Source organism: Acomys russatus, chromosome 8 (assembly GCF_903995435.1).
Source record: "Acomys russatus chromosome 8, mAcoRus1.1, whole genome shotgun sequence".
Taxonomy (NCBI): Eukaryota; Metazoa; Chordata; class Mammalia; order Rodentia; family Muridae; genus Acomys; species Acomys russatus.
Window position 1 is genome coordinate 13,953,003 of NC_067144.1, and position 23,384 is coordinate 13,976,386.

General features: G+C 42.8%; 1 protein-coding gene across 1 annotated transcript in view; it reads right to left on the reverse strand.

The window, feature by feature from the left end:
- Atp13a4 (ATPase 13A4) overlaps nt 1-23,384 on the reverse strand; it is a 145,582-nt gene that overhangs the window by 58,299 nt on the left and 63,899 nt on the right. Inside the window, 6 exon segments of the mRNA XM_051150538.1 lie at nt 1,608-1,742; nt 3,211-3,280; nt 4,468-4,548; nt 4,634-4,704; nt 8,474-8,620; nt 19,450-19,623. Of these exon segments, the coding sequence (XP_051006495.1) occupies nt 1,608-1,742; nt 3,211-3,280; nt 4,468-4,548; nt 4,634-4,704; nt 8,474-8,620; nt 19,450-19,623 (678 nt within the window).

Genomic DNA, 23,384 nt, shown 5'->3' on the forward strand with positions numbered 1-23,384 from the left:
AGCCACATACATGTTTCTATGCAATATAAGTAACTATAAATGTAAAGGATATAAAACATATATGTAAAGGTTCTCACTGCAGTTTTGCTTTAGTAGCAAAAAACTAGAAGCCATCTAAAGACTTTATCAGTAGTCAAAAGAGTCAGCACAGAGTTATAAAACTACTTCAGATCTAAAGATTATATCTGTGCTAATATGGGACAGTACTAAAGATATATTCAGTTAAAATGCAATTACAAAATAGTGCACAGGGCACACTTTCATTATGAAAAACAAATGAGTGTGTGTGTATGTGTACATGTGTGTGTATATGTGTGTGTGTGTGAGTGTGTGAGTGTGTGTGTGTGTGTGAGTGTGTGAGTGTGTGTGTGTGTGTGTGTATGTTTAATATTACTAAAGTGTAAAGAACAGCTGGCCCCAGTAAGTCCTAAAAGTCCAGCCTAGGCACTAGCAATTCTTTTGGTTGGAAAGAATCCCATTTTCTTTCACAATGTTATTCTGCTTTAAATTTATTTTTAACATACCCATATATTGTTCCTTGTACATGAGAAAATAACTAGCTAATTTTAAATGTTTTTATTTTAATTTCTTTTCAAATTACCTACAGGCTTTAGGATTGTACTGGTGCCCTTAACAAAAGTTGTTCAGATGGAAATATGAACAAAAAGATCATGTCAGCATGTAAAGAGTGAAAGAAAAGTTCACTCTCAGAGCATGAGAACGGGTTAAAGAATCAAGATTTGTAGTAAAAGAAAGAAGGAAGCTGCAGCACCAACTGTCAGTGGGTGCAGAGTAATGAGAAAATGCTCCTTCGTTTGAGCTTTATGTTCAAGTTTGGCAAAGCTCAAGAGTGTAAAACATTGATTATAAGCTCTTCCAAAGGGACAGATAGAAGAGTCACTTGTGGATTGCAGGTGCCTGGGGCACAGGCACAGGTGGTGTCTGAGGCATTTCCTCCACTGACGAGTAGGAAGGGGAAACAGGGCTGAGGAGAGGGGCGCCTTTGGCAGTAGAGAGTAGGGAGTTGTGCAGATTTCATATGAGGCTTCCGTCGACTTTGTGGAATAACTTGTGAGATTATCTGCTGAGAAAGTGAAGCTGAAAAGACCGGCATCTCTGAGGAGAGATGGCTCGAAATGCATTCTCACAGCATGGGAGAACGGCTCTGCCTGAGGGGCACAGAAGAGAGTGACACATATGGGTTCCTATGTGACCAAGTCATCGGTTCTGTGTGGTTTCCTTCCAGCAGCACCTAGACCTTCTGCTGTAAGTGTAAAAAAACCCAAGAGCTGAGCTAGAGCTCTCACACATAGACACCAAACAAACACAAAGGTCACGGAATGCATTATTGTAAACACAGGTTCCTCCATTTTCTGAAGTAGTGCGGGAAGAGGAAACTGTTGCCTGCTGAGCAGCAGCAATTGTGCTCTGTTTGACAATATATATATATATATATATGCGTGTGTGTGTGTGTGTGTGTGCGTGTGCGTGTGTGTGTGTGTGTGTGTGTGTGTGTGTGCTTCTGTTTGACATGGACGGTACAGTTCTATTTCAAGATGCTTGTAAGAACAGCTAGTGAAGTCAGCGCAGGACAGAGGGAAGCTCACCTGTCTGAGATCATACACGGTGAGAGCTATGGAGATGACAGACATGAGAATGATGGCGAGAGCGTACTCCTTGTAATCCTCACTGAACCACAGACAGACGCTGAAGAGTTGAAAGACGTAAAATGGATTTAGAACCTGTTAGCAGACGTAAACACAAGAAGACAACAATGGCATTTGGGCTTCACACACGGCTGTTTGTTGTTTTCAGCGGCAGCACTGTGCCGTAAGTCACCTCACACAGTATGCTGTTCTTCTCGGTGTTGTATTTAATCAGCAGTTTCCATGTCCCGGACAACATGCTGAGCTATACCACCTAAATTTTTTCATTTCTTTCCCATAATTACCTCATTAACCGGAAGTCATTACTTTATCTCTATGATGAAGATAAGGACAGCGGGCCTCAGATCTTGAGAGATTTGCTCAAGGTCATGCAGCTGTGACTGTCAAGGGGCCAAAATCTAACCCCTTAAAGTGTTCTGCCCCCTGAGCACTTACTTTAATCACTGCTGCGTTAAGCATTGGAGCAATAGGTGAAGAGCAGATATTGTCATCTCCCATTGACCCTTCCCGGACTTCAGAGAGGTGACATACTCAGGTTTATAGAATCAAACTACTTTGTCTGCTGTCCCCACTATGCCAAAACAGCTGCCCGCATACCATGCCACTGAAGAACTTTCCATCAACGGATGAATGCAAGACTGCATTCTTCCATAAGCGGCGAGCTAAGCTGACATGGCAAGCTGTAACTGCACATCTAGTTCACTGGGAGGGGACAGACGTTAGACATCAACACCAACAGTTATAGTTGTCGTCCTGCTATATAAGAATATGTTGTGCCCTTAAAAAAAAAAAATGTTGTGCCTTTCCTCAAATTAACTGTAGTTGCTAAGAGGAACAGGAATTCTGGCTTCTGGCTAGGCAGGAAGCTCCGAGACCCTTTCTCAACTAATGTGCTTTGCCTTCTGTCATCCTCAAACGTGTCCAGAAATATTGAGAGGTATCTTGAATTTAGCAAAGCCTTTTAAAGCCAAAGATAAATGGAGATGGACTATCAGAAATACACAGAGGACTGCTGTATGGTTTTCAAAATAATAAAGCCAACAATAAAAGCACCAGAGGACATTTTTATCTTCATACATGATGGCCAAGCCCTTCCTTTGCTCTGACACATACACTGAGACCAGTAGACCGTAGAAGGGCTGGCCAAATATGGTTTGCTCCCCATGGTTTTGAATGTTGAGGTAACTGGACATGTTGTCTAAGAAAATGATTCCCTTTCCTAAAATAAATGTGATTTTAGTTTCACAGAATTGAAATGGGCTAAACAGTATAGTGTGTTTATAAAGCGGGGAGACCCCAGCATTCACCCGAGTCATCAGATAAGAAGTGGACACCTGAGTGTCACAGCGTGCATTGTAGTGTGCAGCGTGCACAGACAGAGTGAAACAGAAGAGCACGTGGCATGTCCAGGCAGCATGGCTTGCATTCTCTTAAAGCAGCTTATAAATTACAGTCACTTATTAGCATGAAGCATCCCCAACTGGCCAGACCAAAGGGTCATCATTTTCTACCCAGTGTCCAGGCAAAGTACTGGGGAAATTACCTCCTTGATGAGCAGTTTCCAAATAGGTATGGCTTCAACATCAATAGCATTAGGCCCGCATATTAACCTCCTACAGGGAGAGACCGAGGATTGATTACTTGGTCACAGCGGTGAAAGAAAACGTATCTCCTGCACGTTCGGAGAAAAGGGCTATTCCACATTCCTCCTCTCATTTCTGGGAACAATCGAAGTGTCTCTTGGTACACAGCACACCCATACCTCTCAAAGTAACTGAAGAGTGGGAGGGGTCCCAGGAGCAAAACCAGTAAACAGGATCATGTTGCTCTGTCCAACTATGCTCCTTGAGTCTAAATATTTCCCTCAGTGGTACTTTCGGTATCTAATATTATCTACTCCAATGCTCCCTCAAATACTTTCAGAACTCGCATGGTCCCAACTCTCTGTCTCCCCACTATGGTTCCAAGGAAATGGAACGGGCAGATCTTGAAAGTAGAACAGTTTTAGTGACAGGGAAATACAGCACCTATTGTTTCTGTTCATACTCAGAAGTTTTTTGAGGCTAAACATGTGTCTTAATGTGAGCAGAAAAGTCCTTGATTCTCAGAGAAATCTCAGCGTGCAGAATTGTACATCCCATTCACTGAAAAATCCCAGAGTTGTGTTGCTTTGATTATGCAGAGACACGACACTTTGTGAATTTTTTCTTGTGAATTCTAACCATTCTTTGTGCCTTCCATTTAGTCTCCCAGATTAAAACAGCTTTGCAAATGCATAGGCTATGGCCGTCCATTTTTATGTAAATGCAGATAATTTGGAAAAATTTCGTGAAAGACAGGACTTGCTTTAGAAGGCAAGGGCATACTGGGATGCTGCAGTTCTTACAAGAACTCAGGTATACTGATGCTGCAATGCACTGAGATTCTGCAGTTCTTACAAGCACGCAGGTAATAATGGTGCTGCAATGCACTGCACATTTTCCAAGCTCCAGAAATGTGTCTCTACTCCTCTACTCTTTCCCCTTTAAGATTGTGTGTGTGTGTGTGTCCATGTTTGTGACCGTGTTATAGCTATAAAATCTCTCTGAGCCTCACACTGCACACCTCTTCTGTTGGGTTTGGATCACACCTGATCACCGCTGACCCCATCAAGTTGCTCTGCAGATAAGTGAGTCATTCAAGGGACACAGTAAGTAAATCATTGCAGTCCTCTCTGGTGTTGGCAAATTAATACTGCATACTAGGCTATCTGGCTAGCCATCACACCCCTTTTGAGCTAGAGACACAATGCATGTAGTACCTGATCTCTTGTTCTTCAGGTGTCAGACCTAATCCAAATTTCTGATGGATCTTGGCAGAACTGAGCCAGTCTTCCAGGGAGCTAAAACAGTCAGAATAATCCAGTAGCAGCAATGTTTTCAATACGATGCTTTTCTTCTTTGTGGACACTTGCCCAAGCAACTTACCCAATTTTTTGAAACTGTCCTTCCAAATTATTCCAAACATATCTTATCTTCTGTACTTTTATGTATCTCACCTACAAAAAGAAAAAAATGTATTACAAGAGTCTCAGGTTTGAAGATCAGAGCACACACAGCAACTCAAGCCAAGGTGACATTTATGGAAGAGGCAAAAATGAAGCCAGACTTGCTTCTTAAATTTTTATATTTTCCTAACTTTCCACCCTGTTCGCCTCTACGATACGAACAGTATTTTATTATGAGTCACCATTCAGTCAGCATATTTCACCATACTGATAAATACATGAATAAATAAAACCCAGTCTCCACAGTTCACTGCATTACAAACTAATGAGGAAAAAGCATATTACAAAATAAAATTATGCTTCATAGCCCAATATGTATGTCAAAGAAATAAAAATATAGTGATGTAAAAACATTGCCTTAAAATACTGCAGACATATAGAGAGGCGGGTGGCTGGAGGCACCTCGGGAGTGATAATATCAGAACCATGATGTGTAAGGGTGGGAAGGATTTTGCTCAGCTGAAGACTGAAGTGAGGAAATCAAAAGAGAAGAGACAAGAGAATGGGCTTGTTGGACTGCAGAATGGTGGGGGGAGGCTGGGGAGATAAAGAGGGCTACATTATGAGCAGCCCAGATGCTAGAACGAAGCGTGGGTGTCCTTGTCTCACAAAGAGAGGGCTGCAGAGCAGCCTGAAGAAAAGACAATGAGGAAGAACAGGCAGCAGCAGGAGAGAGAAGAGGTTGTCGCTGCAAAGTGAACTCCAGCAAGCAGGGCTCTGAGGGCCGAGGACAGGGAAAGAGATCCTTGCTTACGACACCTGTTCTTTCTTACTCTTGATTCCCTTAAGCGTTTTTTATGTGATACAATTTCCAAGAACTGGCGACCTCAGCAAGCGCAAAGACAAGCAGTGGGGCTCTCAGTCTGCTGTGGAGCAACAGAGATAACCTCGGGGTACTTATTAGAATCATCTAGAGAGTTCTAAAGAATATTGCTCCTTCCATCCTGTGGCCAAGACTGAACAAATTTTATTTGTCCAGTGCCCTTTGGACATAAATATTTCTAAGCTTCTCCAGGTAATTCCAAGGTGCAGTCAAAATTGAGGAACACTGTCCAAGGCTTCCTGATTTGGCTGCTCTTCTGTTTGTGACCTTGAGAACTTCAACTAACTTTCCCTGTGCCTCAGTTTCCCCAGAAATAAATTAAAGCAAATGACCAGTTTTCATCTTAGGTCCATTCAGCTCCTTTATGTACATTATGCATTTATGAATTTTATAATCAACCATCAGGTAAATTTTAAGACAGGGAATAGCCTCTAACTGGTACATAAAGTATTCAACACACTTTTGTTAAATAAATGATTTCTTTGTAAAAGCACATGTCAATTACAAAATACAGTTTAAATCTCTAAGTTCCAAAGCCTAGTTAGTGTGCATGTAGTGTGCGTTCTCTCCCTCCCGCCCCTCCCTCTGTGTGTGTGTGTGTGTGTGTGTGTGTGTGTGTGTGTGTGTGTGTGTATGGAAGTCAAGCAAAAGTGCTAAATGTTATAATTTGTAAAAAAAAAAAATCCCAATAAGGTTTGTTACAAAAGAAATTATTTGAAAACATGTCTATTCCAATTGATTTTCAGTATGAAATTGGAGTGAATTGCCACTGGGGAAAAATCCTCCCTTCCTAAGCTGGCACACAATGAGGAAAGAACATTTGAGAGTAACCAACCCTGGGACTTGTTAGCCAACACAGCCCAGGTTGGGACCTCCAGCTCCTTCCTTTACAACTTAAATTCCTTTTGAGCATCCCCTGTGCTCTGCAAACTGAGCCAGCAGGCACAGCTGCAGTCCCCAACGCTTTGCACTGGTCACACAGTATCTCCACCCTTCCTCATCTTCCTGAAGTAGGTATCAGTATCACCTTTGCTTTGCTCCTGACCCTCGTTTTCATGATGTCACTCAAGGGCTAAAATCTTGCCTTCAGCAGTTCAGGCTCCAGAGTTCTCTCTCACAGCGCATATGATTCGAGCCAGCCTCAGAATAAAACTTCTGGACGCTCCCTGACTTTAGGATTTAGAATGCACAAAGTGAGGGTTGACTACCCTATTCATTCCACATATTTGACAATCTGTGTTGGAGACGTTTTATGGGACAAGCTGTGGGTAGAGCGAGAGGCTTCCATACTGAGTTTACATACGACCACAGACTGAGAAACATAAAACACAATAGACCCAAATATCCTCAAGCCAAGCCTGCATCAAGAAGGAATGACAAGGTTACTGCTAAGTTTGACCTCACACCATAAAATGGAATGGTCCACTATCTTTTGACAATTTCTGGGGCTATTACTATGTTGAGAGGCACAAGTCCACGATGGGCCTTTGAAGTGTCTTTAAGACTGCCCCCACCAGGAAACACCTCTGCTTGAACCATGTCTCCTTCCTCGTTGTCAAGATTTCTAGAAGGTGGCAAAGGACAGTGAACATAGCATTTGCAGGTGAGTTTATCTACTTGCCATTTTCTAGAACTTCACCCCAGGGGAAGCTAGGACTTGGAGCATCTGCTGTGGGTGGCTTTCATGTTTCTGCTCAGGAGTCAGAATAGTTAGCCCCTCGTCTTTTTGCTCTTTACTTCTTCGGAACATATAAGAACATCTTCCTTTTTGCATGCAATCCTACAACACAGTCTCTAGGGTCTCCTCTTCATCAATGTTTGAAAACCTGCCTCGGGTTTTTGAAGAACACTGTACATGACATCACCTTGGGATTCTTTTCTGATGGCCATCAATATCACCATGGCTGCCCCTGACACTCTTGACTCTAATAGAGATTCCAACTTGATTATGAACACCGATTGCTCTAGTTCACAATCTAGTTTACCTTACTATTCAACTCTATGTATGAGATTCCTAACAGCCCTGACACAAAGGCAGAAAAGGGAAGATGACTTTCGCTGTACTAATGAGGGAGTTAAGATTCAAGAAGACAGTAGCCAGCAAGCTCCCTATATGCTAAAATGATACGCAACATTGAGACAGGATGTCAAAACTTTCCATTTTAGGACCTCTGTCCTTAGGTTTTATTTGGAAATTTCCTCATTTACCTTGCTGACTACTAAAGGTGCTAAAATTTTCCTAGAAGGAAAACCCTGAAGCTATACCCAAGGCTGACCTGGGCAGCCCCATTCTCAGCTGAAGGGCCACCTCACAGATGAGGCATTGCTCCCTGAGGGAGACTGGCATCTTCTGTATGATTATGTTGGCAGTTCAAGGCAGCTGGGTGATGACAATTGACAATAGAGAACTGCTCAGCAGCTATCTTCATTTTAAAGCCCGATCTTATTTTCAAAAGCTAATTTAAACAGCTATCTGCACGTGTATAGCCATAAAAAAGAAAGCATTCTGGCTCACAAGAATATATCTTCAATATGAACGTTAACTAGTCAGAACCCAAGACGTTGGGTGTAGCCCAAACACATTTGGATAGCAGAGTTCAAACTGAGGTTCTTCGCAGAAATAAGCAAATCCCTTAGGATATTCCGCAGGGTTTGCCTTTACTGTAAGACTGGCCTTACATTATAAAATAGGAATGATGCCTTAACAGTTACATGAACCGAGTATGTCCTACAGAAGACATGGGTTATGTTTCTGGGACCAACATGAGAGCTCACAACTATCTATAACTCCAATTGCAAGAGATTTAATAATTCTCACTTTTAGACCCCACCGGCACACATAGGGCACATGTCCATACATGCAAGCAAACACTCATACACATGAAATAAATGATTTTTTTAATTCTCTGGCATCCCAGAGACTGTAAGGTCACTTACCATTAGATCTGGCTTTCGTATGGCTCGGTTTATGATATATTCCTCATCTGTAATGAGAGGGTGGTCAGGGGTCAGACCAGACGTGCTGCTCAGTGCTGACAGGGAGATCCACATTACCTTTTTCCAAGAATACGTTTTGAATTCATCCTAAGGAATAGACAGCAAAACCCCCAGGAAGTTAAGAGAAGGCCATCAGACTAAAATTCATCCTGAAAAACATCATTTCGTATGTTGTGAGTTAGGAAGCTAAGGAACATTCTAGACAGATATATATACCATATATGATATATTTTAATTATACATATATATCACTGAAGGGTGCATATAATGTCTTTGGATCTTGAGAAACAAAGATTTGTGAGCCATTTCCTAAGGCATCTAGACAGAAACACGAGCCACTAAAACAAAGACCAAAACAAAGAGAGCAGAGGCACACTCTCAGACAAGGGCGAGCTTTCTCCATGACTTTACAGTCTAGCGGGCATTGTCACGGGGAAGGACTATATGTCCCTCTAAACACGAGGAAATCTACAGAATGGACTCACCCCCACGTTTCCAGGCTTAACTCAAAATCCACCTTTCCCTGAACAGTCCTATTGACTGACTGTTGGAGAAAACAAAACAGAACAACTTTCTAAACTACTGTCAGAGTGATGCTGGAAGGCTCCCCATCCTCTTCTTTCTTCTAGATCACCCTGAAGTAAGAAACAAGGTTTACTGACTGTAAGCTGGCCCTTGGCGTCACATGGAGACCTGCTTGAAGAGAGCGCGGTGCAGATGTGAATGAACACTTAACTGCGTGCGTCAGGTGTGCGCATGTGTCAAGTGTGCGCGGAGGCAACTGCCCAGACTGAGATATTTGAGGGATGAGGAATTGAAGTGGAGCCCCCCGACAGCACGGGCCCCAGCTGCAGTGACTCCCCTTTGAGGTTGACTGGTGTATCCCTCACAGAACAGAACGTGGTGAGCAGACACCACATTGCTCCCTGGGAGACTGGTATGATTCTAACAGCAACTGCTCTCTGCAGGATCAAAACACACCCATTTGAATGCCTGATAAGCCTCATGGGACTGAGAACGATGAGGAGGAAAGTGAGGTTCAGAGAGTTAATGAATGGGAAAGTAGGTGAGAGCTGAAATCCATCCTCAGCACCGCAAACGCACTTGCCTCGGAGATGCCTGACTTAACTGAGTTTATGAAAGAGGTAGCAAGCTGGGTCTGGTCCATTCATTATACTGAAGTGAAAGCCCTCTGAGTTCCCATTCTTGCTATTTCCTCTCCTCAGCAGTCACACAGCTAGATGCTTACCATCCTTCAAAGTGGAGGTCGAAGGGTCACATCCTGGTAACCATCCTGATTTCTCTGTGTGAGATTTCCTCTAAAACATCAGAGTACTCGAGACCTTTGCCATCCTCTGCCATTTACCTTATCCTGGATTGTGGGCACAGCTTCTGTCAAATGGACGTCTGTGGCCCAAGACGGCCTAACCCAGAGTCTTAGAAGGAGAAAGAGACAGACAAAGAGAAGGCAGGGAGACTGGGAAGGAGAGGGAAAAGGAATAAGGAAGGAGGGAGAAGAAAGGAGAACAGTCTTACTACAGATTTGAAAGTCAATGAATTGTTTTTAGAGAGGGCTGGTGGGGAGTGGGGGCAGAGCAATGGCTCAGTGGTTAAGAGCACATTGAGTTCAGCTCCCAGCACCCACATGACACCTCACAGCCTTCTGTGACTCCAGTTCTGGCGAGGGCAACAACTTCTGGCTTCCACAAGCACTATGCCTACATTTGCTTTACAGGTATACAGACACACAAAACACCCATACCATTTACAAGCAAAACCCAAAATGGCAAAACAATAAGAACAACAACAAAAAAAAAAAAAAAAAAAAACCCAATGAAATTGAATATTACTCCATGTAAGAGGAGAGATAACAAAATCAAACCTAGTTCACACATAGTAATAGTCAAAGCCTAAGACCGACTGAAGGTGGCTGAATAACTAAACATTTGAGCTAATGGGCGTGTTCTAGGTATTTTATGGTAAACATTTAGCTCTCCAGAAGCCACCCTAACATAGTTTAATATCACATAGTTTGGTCTTTGACTTCATCAGGCTTCACTATAAGACAAAAAGACACTATAGACACAAAGCACGAACCCAAACAACCCAAGGTAGCCCCCATCTCCCATCAAAAAAGCTTCTCTTCACTGCAGACAGATGTCAACTTGGTTGAAAACACAGAGAGCAACTGCCTGTGAAGTGCCCAACCCCAACAGATACAACATCTACAGCACAACTCCCACACCCGAGGCTCAAGGAACATCATGGAAGAAGGGGCGGAAAGATTGTAAAAGCCAGAGGACCAGGACATCTACTGCCAGGTGTGACTTCCGTGTAGGGCAGGGGAACTGCACCTATGAAGTCTTAACAATACACCTGCCTACACAAGAGCTGAACAGTGACGACGACACCAGTTGGCATCCCAACATGGATGGGAGAAATCTCACGGACCCTCACTTCTAGATGGAGAGCTACAGGCAATCAAGGACTTCTGGAGGAGGGAGAATTACTCTTTTAGGGATGAGCCCCCTAATTAGTTATCTAATACCAAGTGATCAATGTAATACATACATATATATATGTACGTATATGTATACACATATGTATACACATATGTATACATATATGTGTTCAGCAACACTGAATAGACTCAGTAGGTTGTATTTACATATTTATGTGTGTATATGTATGTATACATATAAAAACTAAAGAAGGAATATTAGTGAGGAAGTAGGGTCGTGGGGAGTGAATCTGAGAAGAGTTAAGGGTAAGACTGAGATAGATGATCAAAATACATTATATGAAATTTTCAAAGAATTAATAAAAAACATTCCATTAAAAAGAACTGTGTTTCTGTACTAGGGAGATGGCTCGGCTGTTAAAGGCTAGGCTCATAACCAAAAAAAAAAAAGAACTGTGTTTCTAAATAACAGTTATTAAAACACTTAGCATTTATTGCATTCAAGCACATTATGTTGTATTTGCATTATTTCATTTAATGCTTAAACCCCTGAGAGAAAGGTTCTCTGCCCTCCCCTTCCTGGATAAAGGAGTAAAGGCACAGTTGGTTTAGAACCAGGACGTGATCCCTCTGCTTCCCTCCTCTAGCATCCGTTCTCACCCTCTGGTGCTCTGCCCTTTACTAAATGCACAAGTTAACAGAATTGCTATGCTGTATCCAGTTTAATGGAGAGTGTCAAAGAGCAAAGCTTCCCCTTTTAAAAAAAAGAAAAAGAAAAAAGTGGGAGTGAGGCTTGCAGCTAAAAGCACTCACTGGTTTTGCAGAGAACCCAGGTTCGGTTCCAACCACCCATACAATGCCTCATAGCTGCCTGTAGCCCCAGCTCTCTGCAGAGCGATTAGACCAAACTAATTGTGTGGAATGGTGTTTCTCAATTTGGGGGTCGCCTAAGACCACCAGAAAACCCAGATATTTACACTACAATTCATAGCAGTAGCAAAATTGCAGCTATGAAGTTGCAACAAAAATAACTTAGTGGTTGGGGGATCACCACAGCATGAGGAACTGCATCAAAGGGTCACAGCATCAGGAAGGGTGAGAGCCACTAATCTGGAAGGGCTGAACTTTAGACAGATCAGTGTCGTCAAACAGGTTTACATCCTTGCCACAAAAGAAATCACCAGATCCGTCCCTGAATCTAAAAGAGCAGATTTACAAACCACAGAAGAGCAACTTTCAGAAGTGGAAAGTACACAGAGGACTTAAGTTTGACCTGAGCGGACAAATAGAGAAACAGTATTTTTTTTTTTTTAATTCCTGTAACCTTGTCCTTTTGAACCTGGAAATACCAGTTTAACTTTGGTAGCTCAATGAAGCCCTCATACTCCGATCTTTTCTTAAAACAACTTCAACTTTTGGAATTTAAAAACAGTATAATGGTCTTCAAGTTCAGGCCAGTCCTATGTCTTGTGTTGGGTCCCCATACACAAAATAGACTCCTGAGCTTGCCTTAGGGGCAAAAGTAATCCATTCCAAAGCTCCAAAGAGACACTAGGAAGTGAGGACTTTTCTCCTCTAGGTGAGTTCCCTACAGTGCTGAAATAGTGACCCCCACCTATACGGATGGCCCAGATACACTCATCTTGTCTTACCAGTGTTACTGAGCCGAAAGAGATGGTGATATCTGGACTATTGGCTTTCGTGACAAAAATATGGAGAAAGTCCTGTGTAGTGGAGAAATCACAGACTAGCCAGTGTCTCCGTTCTCCTAGGACATATTGACCAAAAATGGAGGAGGAGGCATAAAGCAACCAATTTATATGACAAAGGTCCATGTAAAAGAAAGAGGGGAGAGGAACAGGGGTGGGGTGGGGGGCGGGGAGATAGGAAAGGAGATCCAAAAGATCTTTGGAGTTTATGTAGGAATTTTTGCTTGCTTGTTGCTTTCTAAGCCAACAGTGAGTCGTGGGTAAGATGGTTAATTCTCTGCAATGTCTGGAGCTGAGGTGGTAATAGTTAATCCCTGTCCCCAAAGTGCCTGCTGCCCTCAGTCTCCTCCCTAGCATTTCATACACATAGTATTTCCTTTAGTCTACACAGGGAGTAGGCACCTGCTAGGGTCTCCCTTTCCTAGAGAGTCGATGTACAAGGGTTTAGTATCTTCATTTTACGGAATAAATCTCTGTCTCACACACACACACACAGAGAGAGAGAGAGAGAGAGAGAGAGAGAGAGAGAGAGAGAGAGAGAGCAAATTCACACATTGAATCCCTAACTTCCAATGTAATTAAAGATGGCGCCTTGAGAAGGTGACTAAGGTCAATAGGAGTCACAGATGACACACTACTCCCATAGGAATCATGTCATATGTGATAAGGGAGAGAAACCAGAGGTATACAAAAACAAAAAACAGGCTATGTCAGAAGGTGAGCCTGTGAGGCAGGAAGAAGAGCCTCACCAGGAACCAGCCCTGCTGGAGACACTTCCCATGCTATTCAATTACTGTGTCGATGGCCCTGTGCTCCAAAGAATAGGGCCCCCTAGCTGCTTCTCAACATGTAGTTGTTCCTCAGAGGCGAGTTCTATTTCAGGCCGGATGTCAGGAGGGAGACTGTGCGCTCAACAGAGCCGTAATGTTCTGCCTTCTCGTGCAGCGTTTCACTTTAGTATCTTGGATCAAAATGCTAGCAGAAACCATGATTATTTATGATGGATCTCACTCCATTTATTTAATTTAATAAAAATAAATACTGGGCACCTGTAGTGGCCATATGCCACAGGTACTATAGAGGATAAAAAGGAAGGCCAAAAAGGAAGGCCTGGTACATTAGTACAATGAAGATTTAAAAACCAGTGTAACCGTCTTCATAAAGCTTGTAATCCAACAAAAGGAGTGACACGATAAAGGACACGACGTCATCTGAGCGACGAAAGAAAATCCAGGGCTCAGAGAATCCAGAAGCTCAGGGTCAAGTTCTTTGCCCACATGGGGGGTCTCTACCTGATTCACTCTCCATGTACCCATCCCCATTAGCCACAAGCTGCTTTTGACTCACAGCTTCAGATCTCAGGGGGAAAAAAAAAAAAACCCTTCCTGGGTTTGACTTGGTTAAGTCTCTCTTGTGTAATCCTGCTATGACCAGAAACCTTTCATAGTTAACCTTCTCAGTAGTTCCGTATTTCTTCGGGTAATCAGATGAACTCCGTGTCTTCGATTGTCAATATATACTCCCCCACCCACCCAAATACCAGCCCATGAGTTAGGCCTGTGGCTCACATCAACTGGCCTTCACAGAGTTTATGCAGGAAAGGAAATGCTGGTGCCTCATGCCTGAAGTGCAGATGACAATAACCGTTTTTCCGGGGTTGTCGTGACAATTAGAGTAACCATAGTGGAAATTCTACATAAGCTGGAAAGTGAATGGTACATTAGGACAATGAAGATTTAAAAACCAGTGTAGCTGTCAGAAGTGAAAACAAACAATGAAAAAAGATGGCGGGTCCCAGAGCGGAGAGTGAAGCCATGAAGACATTACAGAGAACATGATACAGGTTTGAAGAATGAGAGTGTTTCAGTAAGGGAGATAGAATACCTGCTTCCTGTCCTCTATAAAGGGGCGAGGGATTCCCACTAGAATCCTCTTAGTAAGGACAGGATTCCCATCTCTTTTGGTCATAGCCTAGGTCTGATACCTGGTTGGTGTTTGGTAGATACTCTGAATGAGCAAACGAATGAGTGAGTTGGTTATAAGCAAAACTTGGTGTGTGACAGCAAAGACGAAGTGCTGTGCTGCTGCAGGAAGTGTGGGCTCTGAGAGACCAGGTGAGCAGGAACAAGGAACAAGGAGGAGACAGGGGACCAGTGAGCACAAACACTACCACTTAAAGACATCCCTGCTGGACCTGTAGCCTTCCGGTTTGTATGGCTACCTTGCAGCATTTCTGAGCTTGTCACTAAAGCCCCTAGCCGTGCCACCCTTTGTTGGCACATCAAATTGAAGTGCCTTGATTTAGGCCTCATATTTAAATACCACAAAGCCCTATCCTCTGCAGGTGAGGGGGTTTTGATGATACGTGCCATACAATGACAATAAAAGGGGAAAGTGTGTCTGTAATTATAACAAAGATATGGAAATCAGCAGGAACATTTAATTCAGAGCGTCGATGAATGTAATCATGCTATTTGCATAGAAATGAAGCAACACTGCAGAAATGGGTTAAAATTCACAAACAGATGAATGATGAATCAAATGCATTTTAAAATTTATGAAATAAGAGTGTAATTACACTCGTCTCTTGGAGGGGGAAAAAGAAGATAAAAATCTCATACTTAAGTACTGCTTAATAAGAAAAAACACTGAAAATAATGCTGAATACTGAGGATTTCCAGCAAGCACATGACAGCCTTTTATGTAGAGAAGTGACTGGTTACTCAGTATCTATGATAATAAACTGTAATCTTGCCAGCTTGAGATTGATGCTAAATAGCAAGCACTGATTTTTTAATAAGAGGAAGAACAGATACACAATGCAGTCTTGGGTAGGAGTCATTCTGGTCTCCTGATGGGAACATGCTAGGTTCTAGCTAGTGCCAAATAATTCAAGCAAAATCTTTGAAGTTGTCGTTTTAATGCAATAACCTAGCAGTAGACTTTTTAAACTATTGATGCTGCAAGCATATTTTTCTCCAAGTCTCAGATAGTTAGAACGCTGGAAATAATTGAGTTCTTGTCTAATTGCATAAAGGCCAATTTAGAAGCTCATTTATTTGGAGAGTCTCTGGCATAGCGAATCCATTTTAAATGACACATAAGAGCAGGTAATTAAAAATTAAAGTTGAAATCAAGATGGAAAAGGCAAGATTGGAGGGAGTTAAGGCTTCTCTGATTAGTTCTGGAGGGGGAGTGGGAGGGGCTTGATAGATTCTCCTGAGTGAAGGAAAGGGAAGAGACTCCCTCCATGATGGGTATAGCTTCCAGAGCGGCCAGGGAAGTGATGCGTCTCTCCAGGGGATGTCTATTTGCAAACACAACTACAAACAAACAAACACACAAACAAAAACAAAAACAAAAAAAAGAACAAAGCTGGAAGAGACCACCTGGCTGGGGGAAGAAAAGTCTCTAGACTCCTAGTCTCAGAGCACGTCCTCAGAGCGCAGGCATGCTAGGGCTGCTGAGGATGAAGAAAACACATCATCCAAGCACACAGGTGTGCCTTGAAATAGCACGCACTCTTGCATAGAAAGCTTTTGGAGGGTTGGGAATAATAAACACATATACATAGGTATACACACACACATACCCATGTACAATACACATATATACATACTCGCACACACAGAGATGCATACAAACACACACATGTCACAACATACACACACACACACACACATACACACACACACCACCAGCCTTTGATGATCTAGTTCAGTTTGTAGATGGTTTTCACATACATAACCAATCACCTCATGTCAATTCAAGAAATACTACATACTTGACTAGTCACTAGTTTGGGTTTACAGATGGAGTAATCAAAGTTCTGAAAACCTTAAAACTTAAGGCACTGGGACTAGAAGTCTGGCTTTTGACAGCAAATCCCACAGGGTCCCATCCGCCTCTGCACTGGCCCCTTCTTCTTCTTCTTGTCTTCTTCTTCTTCTTCTTCTTCTTCTTCTTCTTCTTCTTCTTCTTCTTCTTCTTCTTCTTCTTTTTCTTCTTCTTCTTCTTCTTCTCCTTTTTCTTCTTCTTCTTCTTCTTCCTCTTCTTCCTCTTCTCCTTTTTCTTCTTCTTCTTCCTCTTCTTCCTCTTCTCCTTTTTCTTCTTCTTCTTCTTCTTCCTCTTCTTCCTCTTTCTCTTCCTCCTCCTCTTCCTCCTCCTCCTTCTTCTTCTTTGTTTTCTTTTAACTTGCTTCCCCCTTCCATCTTCTTCATTTTCCTACTTTCCTTTTCCATTTTCTTGCCCATTTCTCTTACTCCCATCTGTGCCTTGGGTCTTCCGGCAGCATGGGGTGGGGTGCGGATGGCCAGCCAAGAGTCCTCAGAGCTGTAGTCTGAGAGGCAGAGGGCTCAGTGACTTCTGACCTTCTGCTTCTTTGGCAGCAAGAACGCTGACATTTGGGAACCAGTTTGGTGTAGGGTCGAGTTGAATTCTTTTCATGCTGCAGGATCAGAGCTTCATGGATTCTTCATTCCCATGGAATAGTGTCCGAATAAAAGGATCCTGAGCTTAGCATGTAACACGGTGGTAAAAATGCTGCCTGACCACTTGCAAAGCACTGAGGCTATAAAAAAGGACCATAAAAAAAGAGCCCCAAATGGTATTCTTTCATAAATAATTATGTCTCCACTCAGTGGCCCAGAAAACACACCTGCTTTGGTAAGACACTGAAGCTGCGTGTGGAAAGTCCACTTGTAACAGTTGGCTGAATATGGAGTTTTGTTTCCCTCTCCATACTCTATAAACATCTGTGGCTGAGCCAAACGTTATATACTGGTCTCTATTCCTCTCCCAAAGAACAAGTGAATTGATGGATAGGAGTTCTGACTATTTCTAGAAGTTTTTCCGCACTATTTAGTTTAACATCACCAAAGGATCTAACATCACCTGAGACCTCACTGAGGACACAATTTCTTTGGGCCCCAAACCAAGTCCAATAGATTGGTAAACTTGAGGGGCTGAGGGCTGGGGCCTACAACCTGTTTCCAAAGGGCCCTGGGTCATTCTGGTGCCAGTTGACATTGGAACACCAGTGACATAAGGGCAGTATGGTGGGAGCAGGCCTAGATGAAAGTCTAGAACACATGGGACCTTGTTCTGTCTCCCTTTTTGAGCTGAGGTAAATTTAACCATATTCCCAGGGCTTTACTTTTTCACCTATCAAATGCCTAATGGTAAGCGCCTGGCACTTTTCCCTCCAGAACATTCTACAAGTCTTCATAATGTGAGCCTTGAGGTAAAGCTCTAGTAAAAGACCAAGGAGCCATTCCTCCTGCATAACACTCTCTGGATTTCTTCATCTAGAAGTTTGTTCTCCGGAATACCTAATTAAATATGGTCAAAGCTGTGAGCTAGTCTCTAAGCGACCATTCATGTGATGGTTCATATATCATGCAGTGATCTGAAGAGACCAGAATCCAGCTAAAGGAGGGACTGGTTCTTATGGCACAAGCCAACAAAGATGAAGCTGATTGGACTCTTGGGTTAATAAAACAAGCTTTGTTAGGTAACAGGTTTCGCTGTAGCTTGTTTGGGTGTTTTGGTTTCTTTGATTCATTAGGAGGCAGTGAGCTGTTTCATTCCGACTGGCTGACCAGCTGTAAAATATACTACTATTCTTCTCTCTTGCCACATAGATAAAAATGTTTATCTGGAATGACTGGGACATATAAAAATGTGTCACACTCCCAATAGTAAGTGGTTCTCAACCTGTGGGTCGCAATCCCATTAGAGGAAGTTGAGCAACTTTCTCACGAGAGTCACATATCAGGTATCCGATGAAGTAGCAACAAAAATAATTTTATGGTTGGGGGGGGAGGGTGTCACCACAACATGAGGAGCTGTATTAAGGGGTGACAGCATCAGGAAGGTTGAGTACCGCTGCATTAGAGGTTAATTTATCAAAACTGATTGTTGCCTCAGGTCACTTGTGCCAATGCCTTGTTAAAATAACAGGGAAAGTTAGTCAGGAGAGAATCCTCCAAGAGATTGTCGTTTCATTCCGTGGTATAGTAGAAGTACCGGGTCAGCCTGTCAGCCACCCCCTACAGATGCAGGATCTGGGAGTGTTGGGGTTAACAAGTAAGGAAGTCCCTCCCCTTGTGGACCTGGCTTTCCTACAGGGGTGATGACTATGATCTCAGTGTCATGAGTGCCACAAGGAAGTGACATGAGGATGAGCAGAAAGGGCTCACCTGACCACACAGCCTCCATAATAGCGGAGAGTGACAAGGACCTCAGTGACAAAAATAGCTGCATTTTGTGCCCTGGTGTTTCTGCAGGACAGGACAGAGGCATAGCGAAAACTATAGCTCTCCCCAATCAGCAGAGGAAGAAGAAGCTTCCTCAGTGGGATGCTCCTTGTCTTTCAAACTCCCGTGTGCCCTTTCCAGCGCCATTTATGTGAAAGATAAAGGCATCTATGTGCCAGGCTTGAAGGCAAGGGTCAGTAGTAGCTTGTGGCCTGACTTGACTATTCTCTATTACCCATTATTCCAGCAGTCAGCATGCTTGCATTGGCTCTAACATTTGCAGAAGTTGCCATTTTCAAAGGACTACCCTATAAAGCAATGCTTCTTAAGAAACCCGATTGTAGACAACTTTCTGGGTTCTGGAAAGATGTACAGTTATAAAGGAACATGCCCTCTGCCTTGGGGACATCTTCCCCAACCATCTTACAACACAATATCCGGGGGCGGGGGGGAAAGGGACACCATCTACAAAAACAGATGTCTACTTACCGTTGTCTTCAGCAACACAACATCTGCTTCTTGCAGGGAACACGGAACACAGTGTGCCCACACATGCCAAGCTGGCCTCCAGTAAAATACCAATGGGAGGATTCCGAGAGAGAAGACGGATCCAATGAGACAGAGTGCTTTCCGGCAGCCTTGAGTCTGGTAGCCAAATATTTCCTAAAAGGGAACAAAAAGCGATTCCAAGCGTCAGCCAGTAAAGATAACTGAACGAACACTACTTTTAGGGATGGAGTGGAGGCGAGGAGTGAATGGTCTGGGGAGGGAAGACAGGGGTGGGGGAAGGGAGGATGGAAAAAGGGAGGACAGGGGTGGGGGAAGGGAGGGTGGAAAGAAATGAAGCTTGATTCCTGACCAAAAGGTTTCAGGCATGATCGCGTCTTTCTCTAGTTAAGAAAGCTGAAGTTCAAAGTGATTATTTATAAAAAGGCTCTTCCCACTAACTAATGATCATTGAGATGACAATGCTGGAAACTAATGGTTATTGAGCAGCTTAAAGTCCCTCTCTAAGCACTTTACAATTATCCCAGTGAGTTGAAAAAAAATTAACTTTATTTCCCAAGGCCCAAAGCCCATATATAACTCAAAACTGGTGTTGCAACACATAGTTCCTAATTGTCTCTTCTTCCTCTAGCCTTAATTTCAGTTTAATTTAGTTGGACAAGCTTGTTATGTGTCATCCAAATAGCAGACATATGCTAGACTATGACAGAGGTAAAATTACTTCCCTCACCTATAGAAATGCCTAGATTGGGGATGGAGGAATTGAACTGTAAGGTTGAGCAAAGAGCAGTGGAGAGGTCTCCAGAAGGTGGCAAATCCCTCATCATCTGAGTGCGGCCATGGGTACTATCACTAGTGCTATACAGTCCAAAAGCAGGGGTGGACAGTGTTTGTGACAAGACAACCCCATCCATCCCTCTTAGGCCACTCCGTAATTCCAAAGCTGCTTCCTTTCAGGCTGGTGGACACAGCCACTTCCCTTAGTGGCTCATGGTCCTTGATACACTGTAAAATTTTCCTGTAGAAAGGGTCAACAAATGTGCACAAGGCATGTTCTGTGGTTGCTTATTTGAAGTAAATCTCATTACAAGAACTATTGACAGATGAGGGCTGTAAGTTACAAAAGTTAACATGGCGCCCTCATTATCACCTTGTAATGATTTGTTTCTTCCATTATAAAGTGCCTTCTATGTCTAATAATATGCTTGAAGAAATTATTCCCTCTCTCCTGCTTTCTGCTTACTGATACCTCCCACAAAAAGAGATTGATGTGGAAAAAAATATTAGAAAGATTTCTAAGCTGGGCATGGTGGCACACGCCTTTAATCCCAGCACTTGGGAGGCAGAGGCAGGCAGATCACTGAGTTTGAGGCCAGCCTGGTCTACAAAGAGTCTAGGACAGCCAAGGCTACACAGAGAAACCCTGTCTTAAAAAAAAAAGAAAGAAAAAAAGATGTCCAATGAATATTATGCAATAATCAACTCATTACAGGACAGCTTTCTTTATCTTCTCACACACACATTCTTCCTCACATAAACACAGAGACGCATACAGAGATCTCACAGGGGCATTCCAAGGCACTGTTCTAGAAGGTCTGCGAGGCTGACTCAAGCTACTCTTTGAGAGTTCAGTCTCAGAAATGTAGGGGTGGGACTGCACAGCCAAGGACTTGGTAAATGCAGAATTGGTATGTCCTAGGAGCATGAATGAGCAAGTGAGACTGACATCTAGGACAGAATCTTGCTATCTGCCATCATGTGAGGTTCCCAACAAGCCCTCAGTGTAGCTTTCAGCCTTTGAGTCCCATGACCTCCTGGAAGAGTGACCCTTCATAGGAGGACAAGAGATCAGAAGCTCTCAGAACCTGAGCACACTAAAAGAGGGAAACAATGTTCTTGTCATACCAACCAGGTAAGCACGTGTGTTAGCACCAAGAACATGTTGCTTACCAATACCACAATTTCCACATCAGGATATTTCTGTGACTGAAATCCAATGCAAGCATGGTTCTTATAATGGGCTCTAGAATAGTCTACAACCATCCCTCAGCCTGGTTCTTATGTGCTTCCTTTAAACACATTAAGTCACTCAGTCATATAGCTTTCAAATCGTGCTAGCCTAGACTACTTTGCATCTCTACAAATTTCATTAAACACTGGAAAATTTTAAAAGATCACATTTTTTTAGAGCTCACCTCCCTGAATAATCTCTAGCCCCTTATTTCCAAATGTTGGGTGTGGAAAAAAATGTTTCACTGTAATTTGCATGTCTTATAGCAGATTGTGTTAGTGGAAGGGGGGGGCGGTGATTTGCTTTGCTACTTGCCTTCACTCGAAGACCTAGAAAAATTCTGTCCTAGTAATTTCTCACTTGCCATTCTTAGGCAAAAGGAGAATTCCATAGTCTTCTAAGTTAATTTGAAATTTAGATTCAAGTGAGAAATTCTCAACCTGACCAGCCTAACTCAGAAATTTGGAGCAGGGGGGTGTGGGGTGCGCAGTGGAAATGGTTTGTGGTTTGTTTGTTTGTTTGTTGCTTTGACTTGGTAACTAGTTCTTCAACTTGTTTCCCCAGTTATTTTCACATAAAAATTGTTATTCATACATCTCTTTTTGAAATATGCCCAAAGTTGTAAAAATGTTAGCCCCAGATTCTTACACTGTGAAAGCTCAGCTGGAGATGACAAAAAAGACATGCATAAAATAACCCAAACTATTTAATGAGTTGAGATGTTATGCCAGCAATCTGCACACACCATGGGATTTCAGTCATATGTCAAGAATATGAACTTTCAGTTTTTTAAAAAAAAAAAAAAGAAGAAAAAACAGCAGAAAGAGCAGGTGCAAAGGAATGCGACAATATTATAACTTTTTAAAAATAAAATTTAAAACAAATTCGATTTAAGGGGGATAATGAAGACATAGGCAAGACAGTAACTACTCTGCTGGGGAGACAAAAGACAGTTCTTAAAGTGAACTCAAGCCCAGTGGCATGTACCTGTAACCCCAGAAAGCTGAGGCAGAGGGATCATAAACTCAAGGCCAGCCTCAGTGACAGAACACGCTATATGGTGGTAGGTTCATCACTAAGTTAATGTAGTATATGAACAAATAATGTGAATGCATCATGAACAGGCAATTTAATTATAAATCCCTCAGTTCTTAGGAAGAAAGATACAGAAAACACCATCCAGAATGAGAAGAGGTATCCCTTAATGGAGCAAATGTTTCTCCCACTTCCTGTGGTCGTAGCCAGACTTTCTTTTCCTTGAACCAAGGCCACATGTCAGTCAGGTCCCATTTTCCCTCTCATCAGCTGAGTAGTCTTCTCTTCTTCACTCACCCCAAGAGCCAATGATTCCCACCCACAGTGATTCTGCTTTCCAGGGGACATGGTGAGTGTTGACTCTAGGGTCCTTAAGCCAGGAAGTGTGGGAAGCAGCCCCATGGCAGAGGACAGGCCCTCCTAGCATCGCCCCCAACACACACACACACACACACACACACACACACACACACACACACACACACACACACAGGAAAGCAGTACTGGTGTTTAAACGTTTGCTGTCGAAATTGTAGTCTCCCCCACCTAGGGAAGACTTTTAGGTGCTAGTACCTATGATGATATTCTCAATACCACAGACCTGAAATAGTTTCAGTTTAGAAGCTATGGAGGGAAAGGATGCATACTTATTGCTAACGGAACACTGCTAAGATTTTGATAAAGTTTTTTCTTCCCTATGAGTTTGTATGTCTGGAGCTTGGCTTCTAAAGGTTCACTTGTTTATTTATTTATGTGCACCAGAAGAGAGCATCAGATCATATTACAGATGTTTGTGAGCCACCATGTGGTTGCTGGGAATTGAACTCAGAACCTCTGAAAGAGCCTCAGTGCTTCTTAACCATCGAGCTAT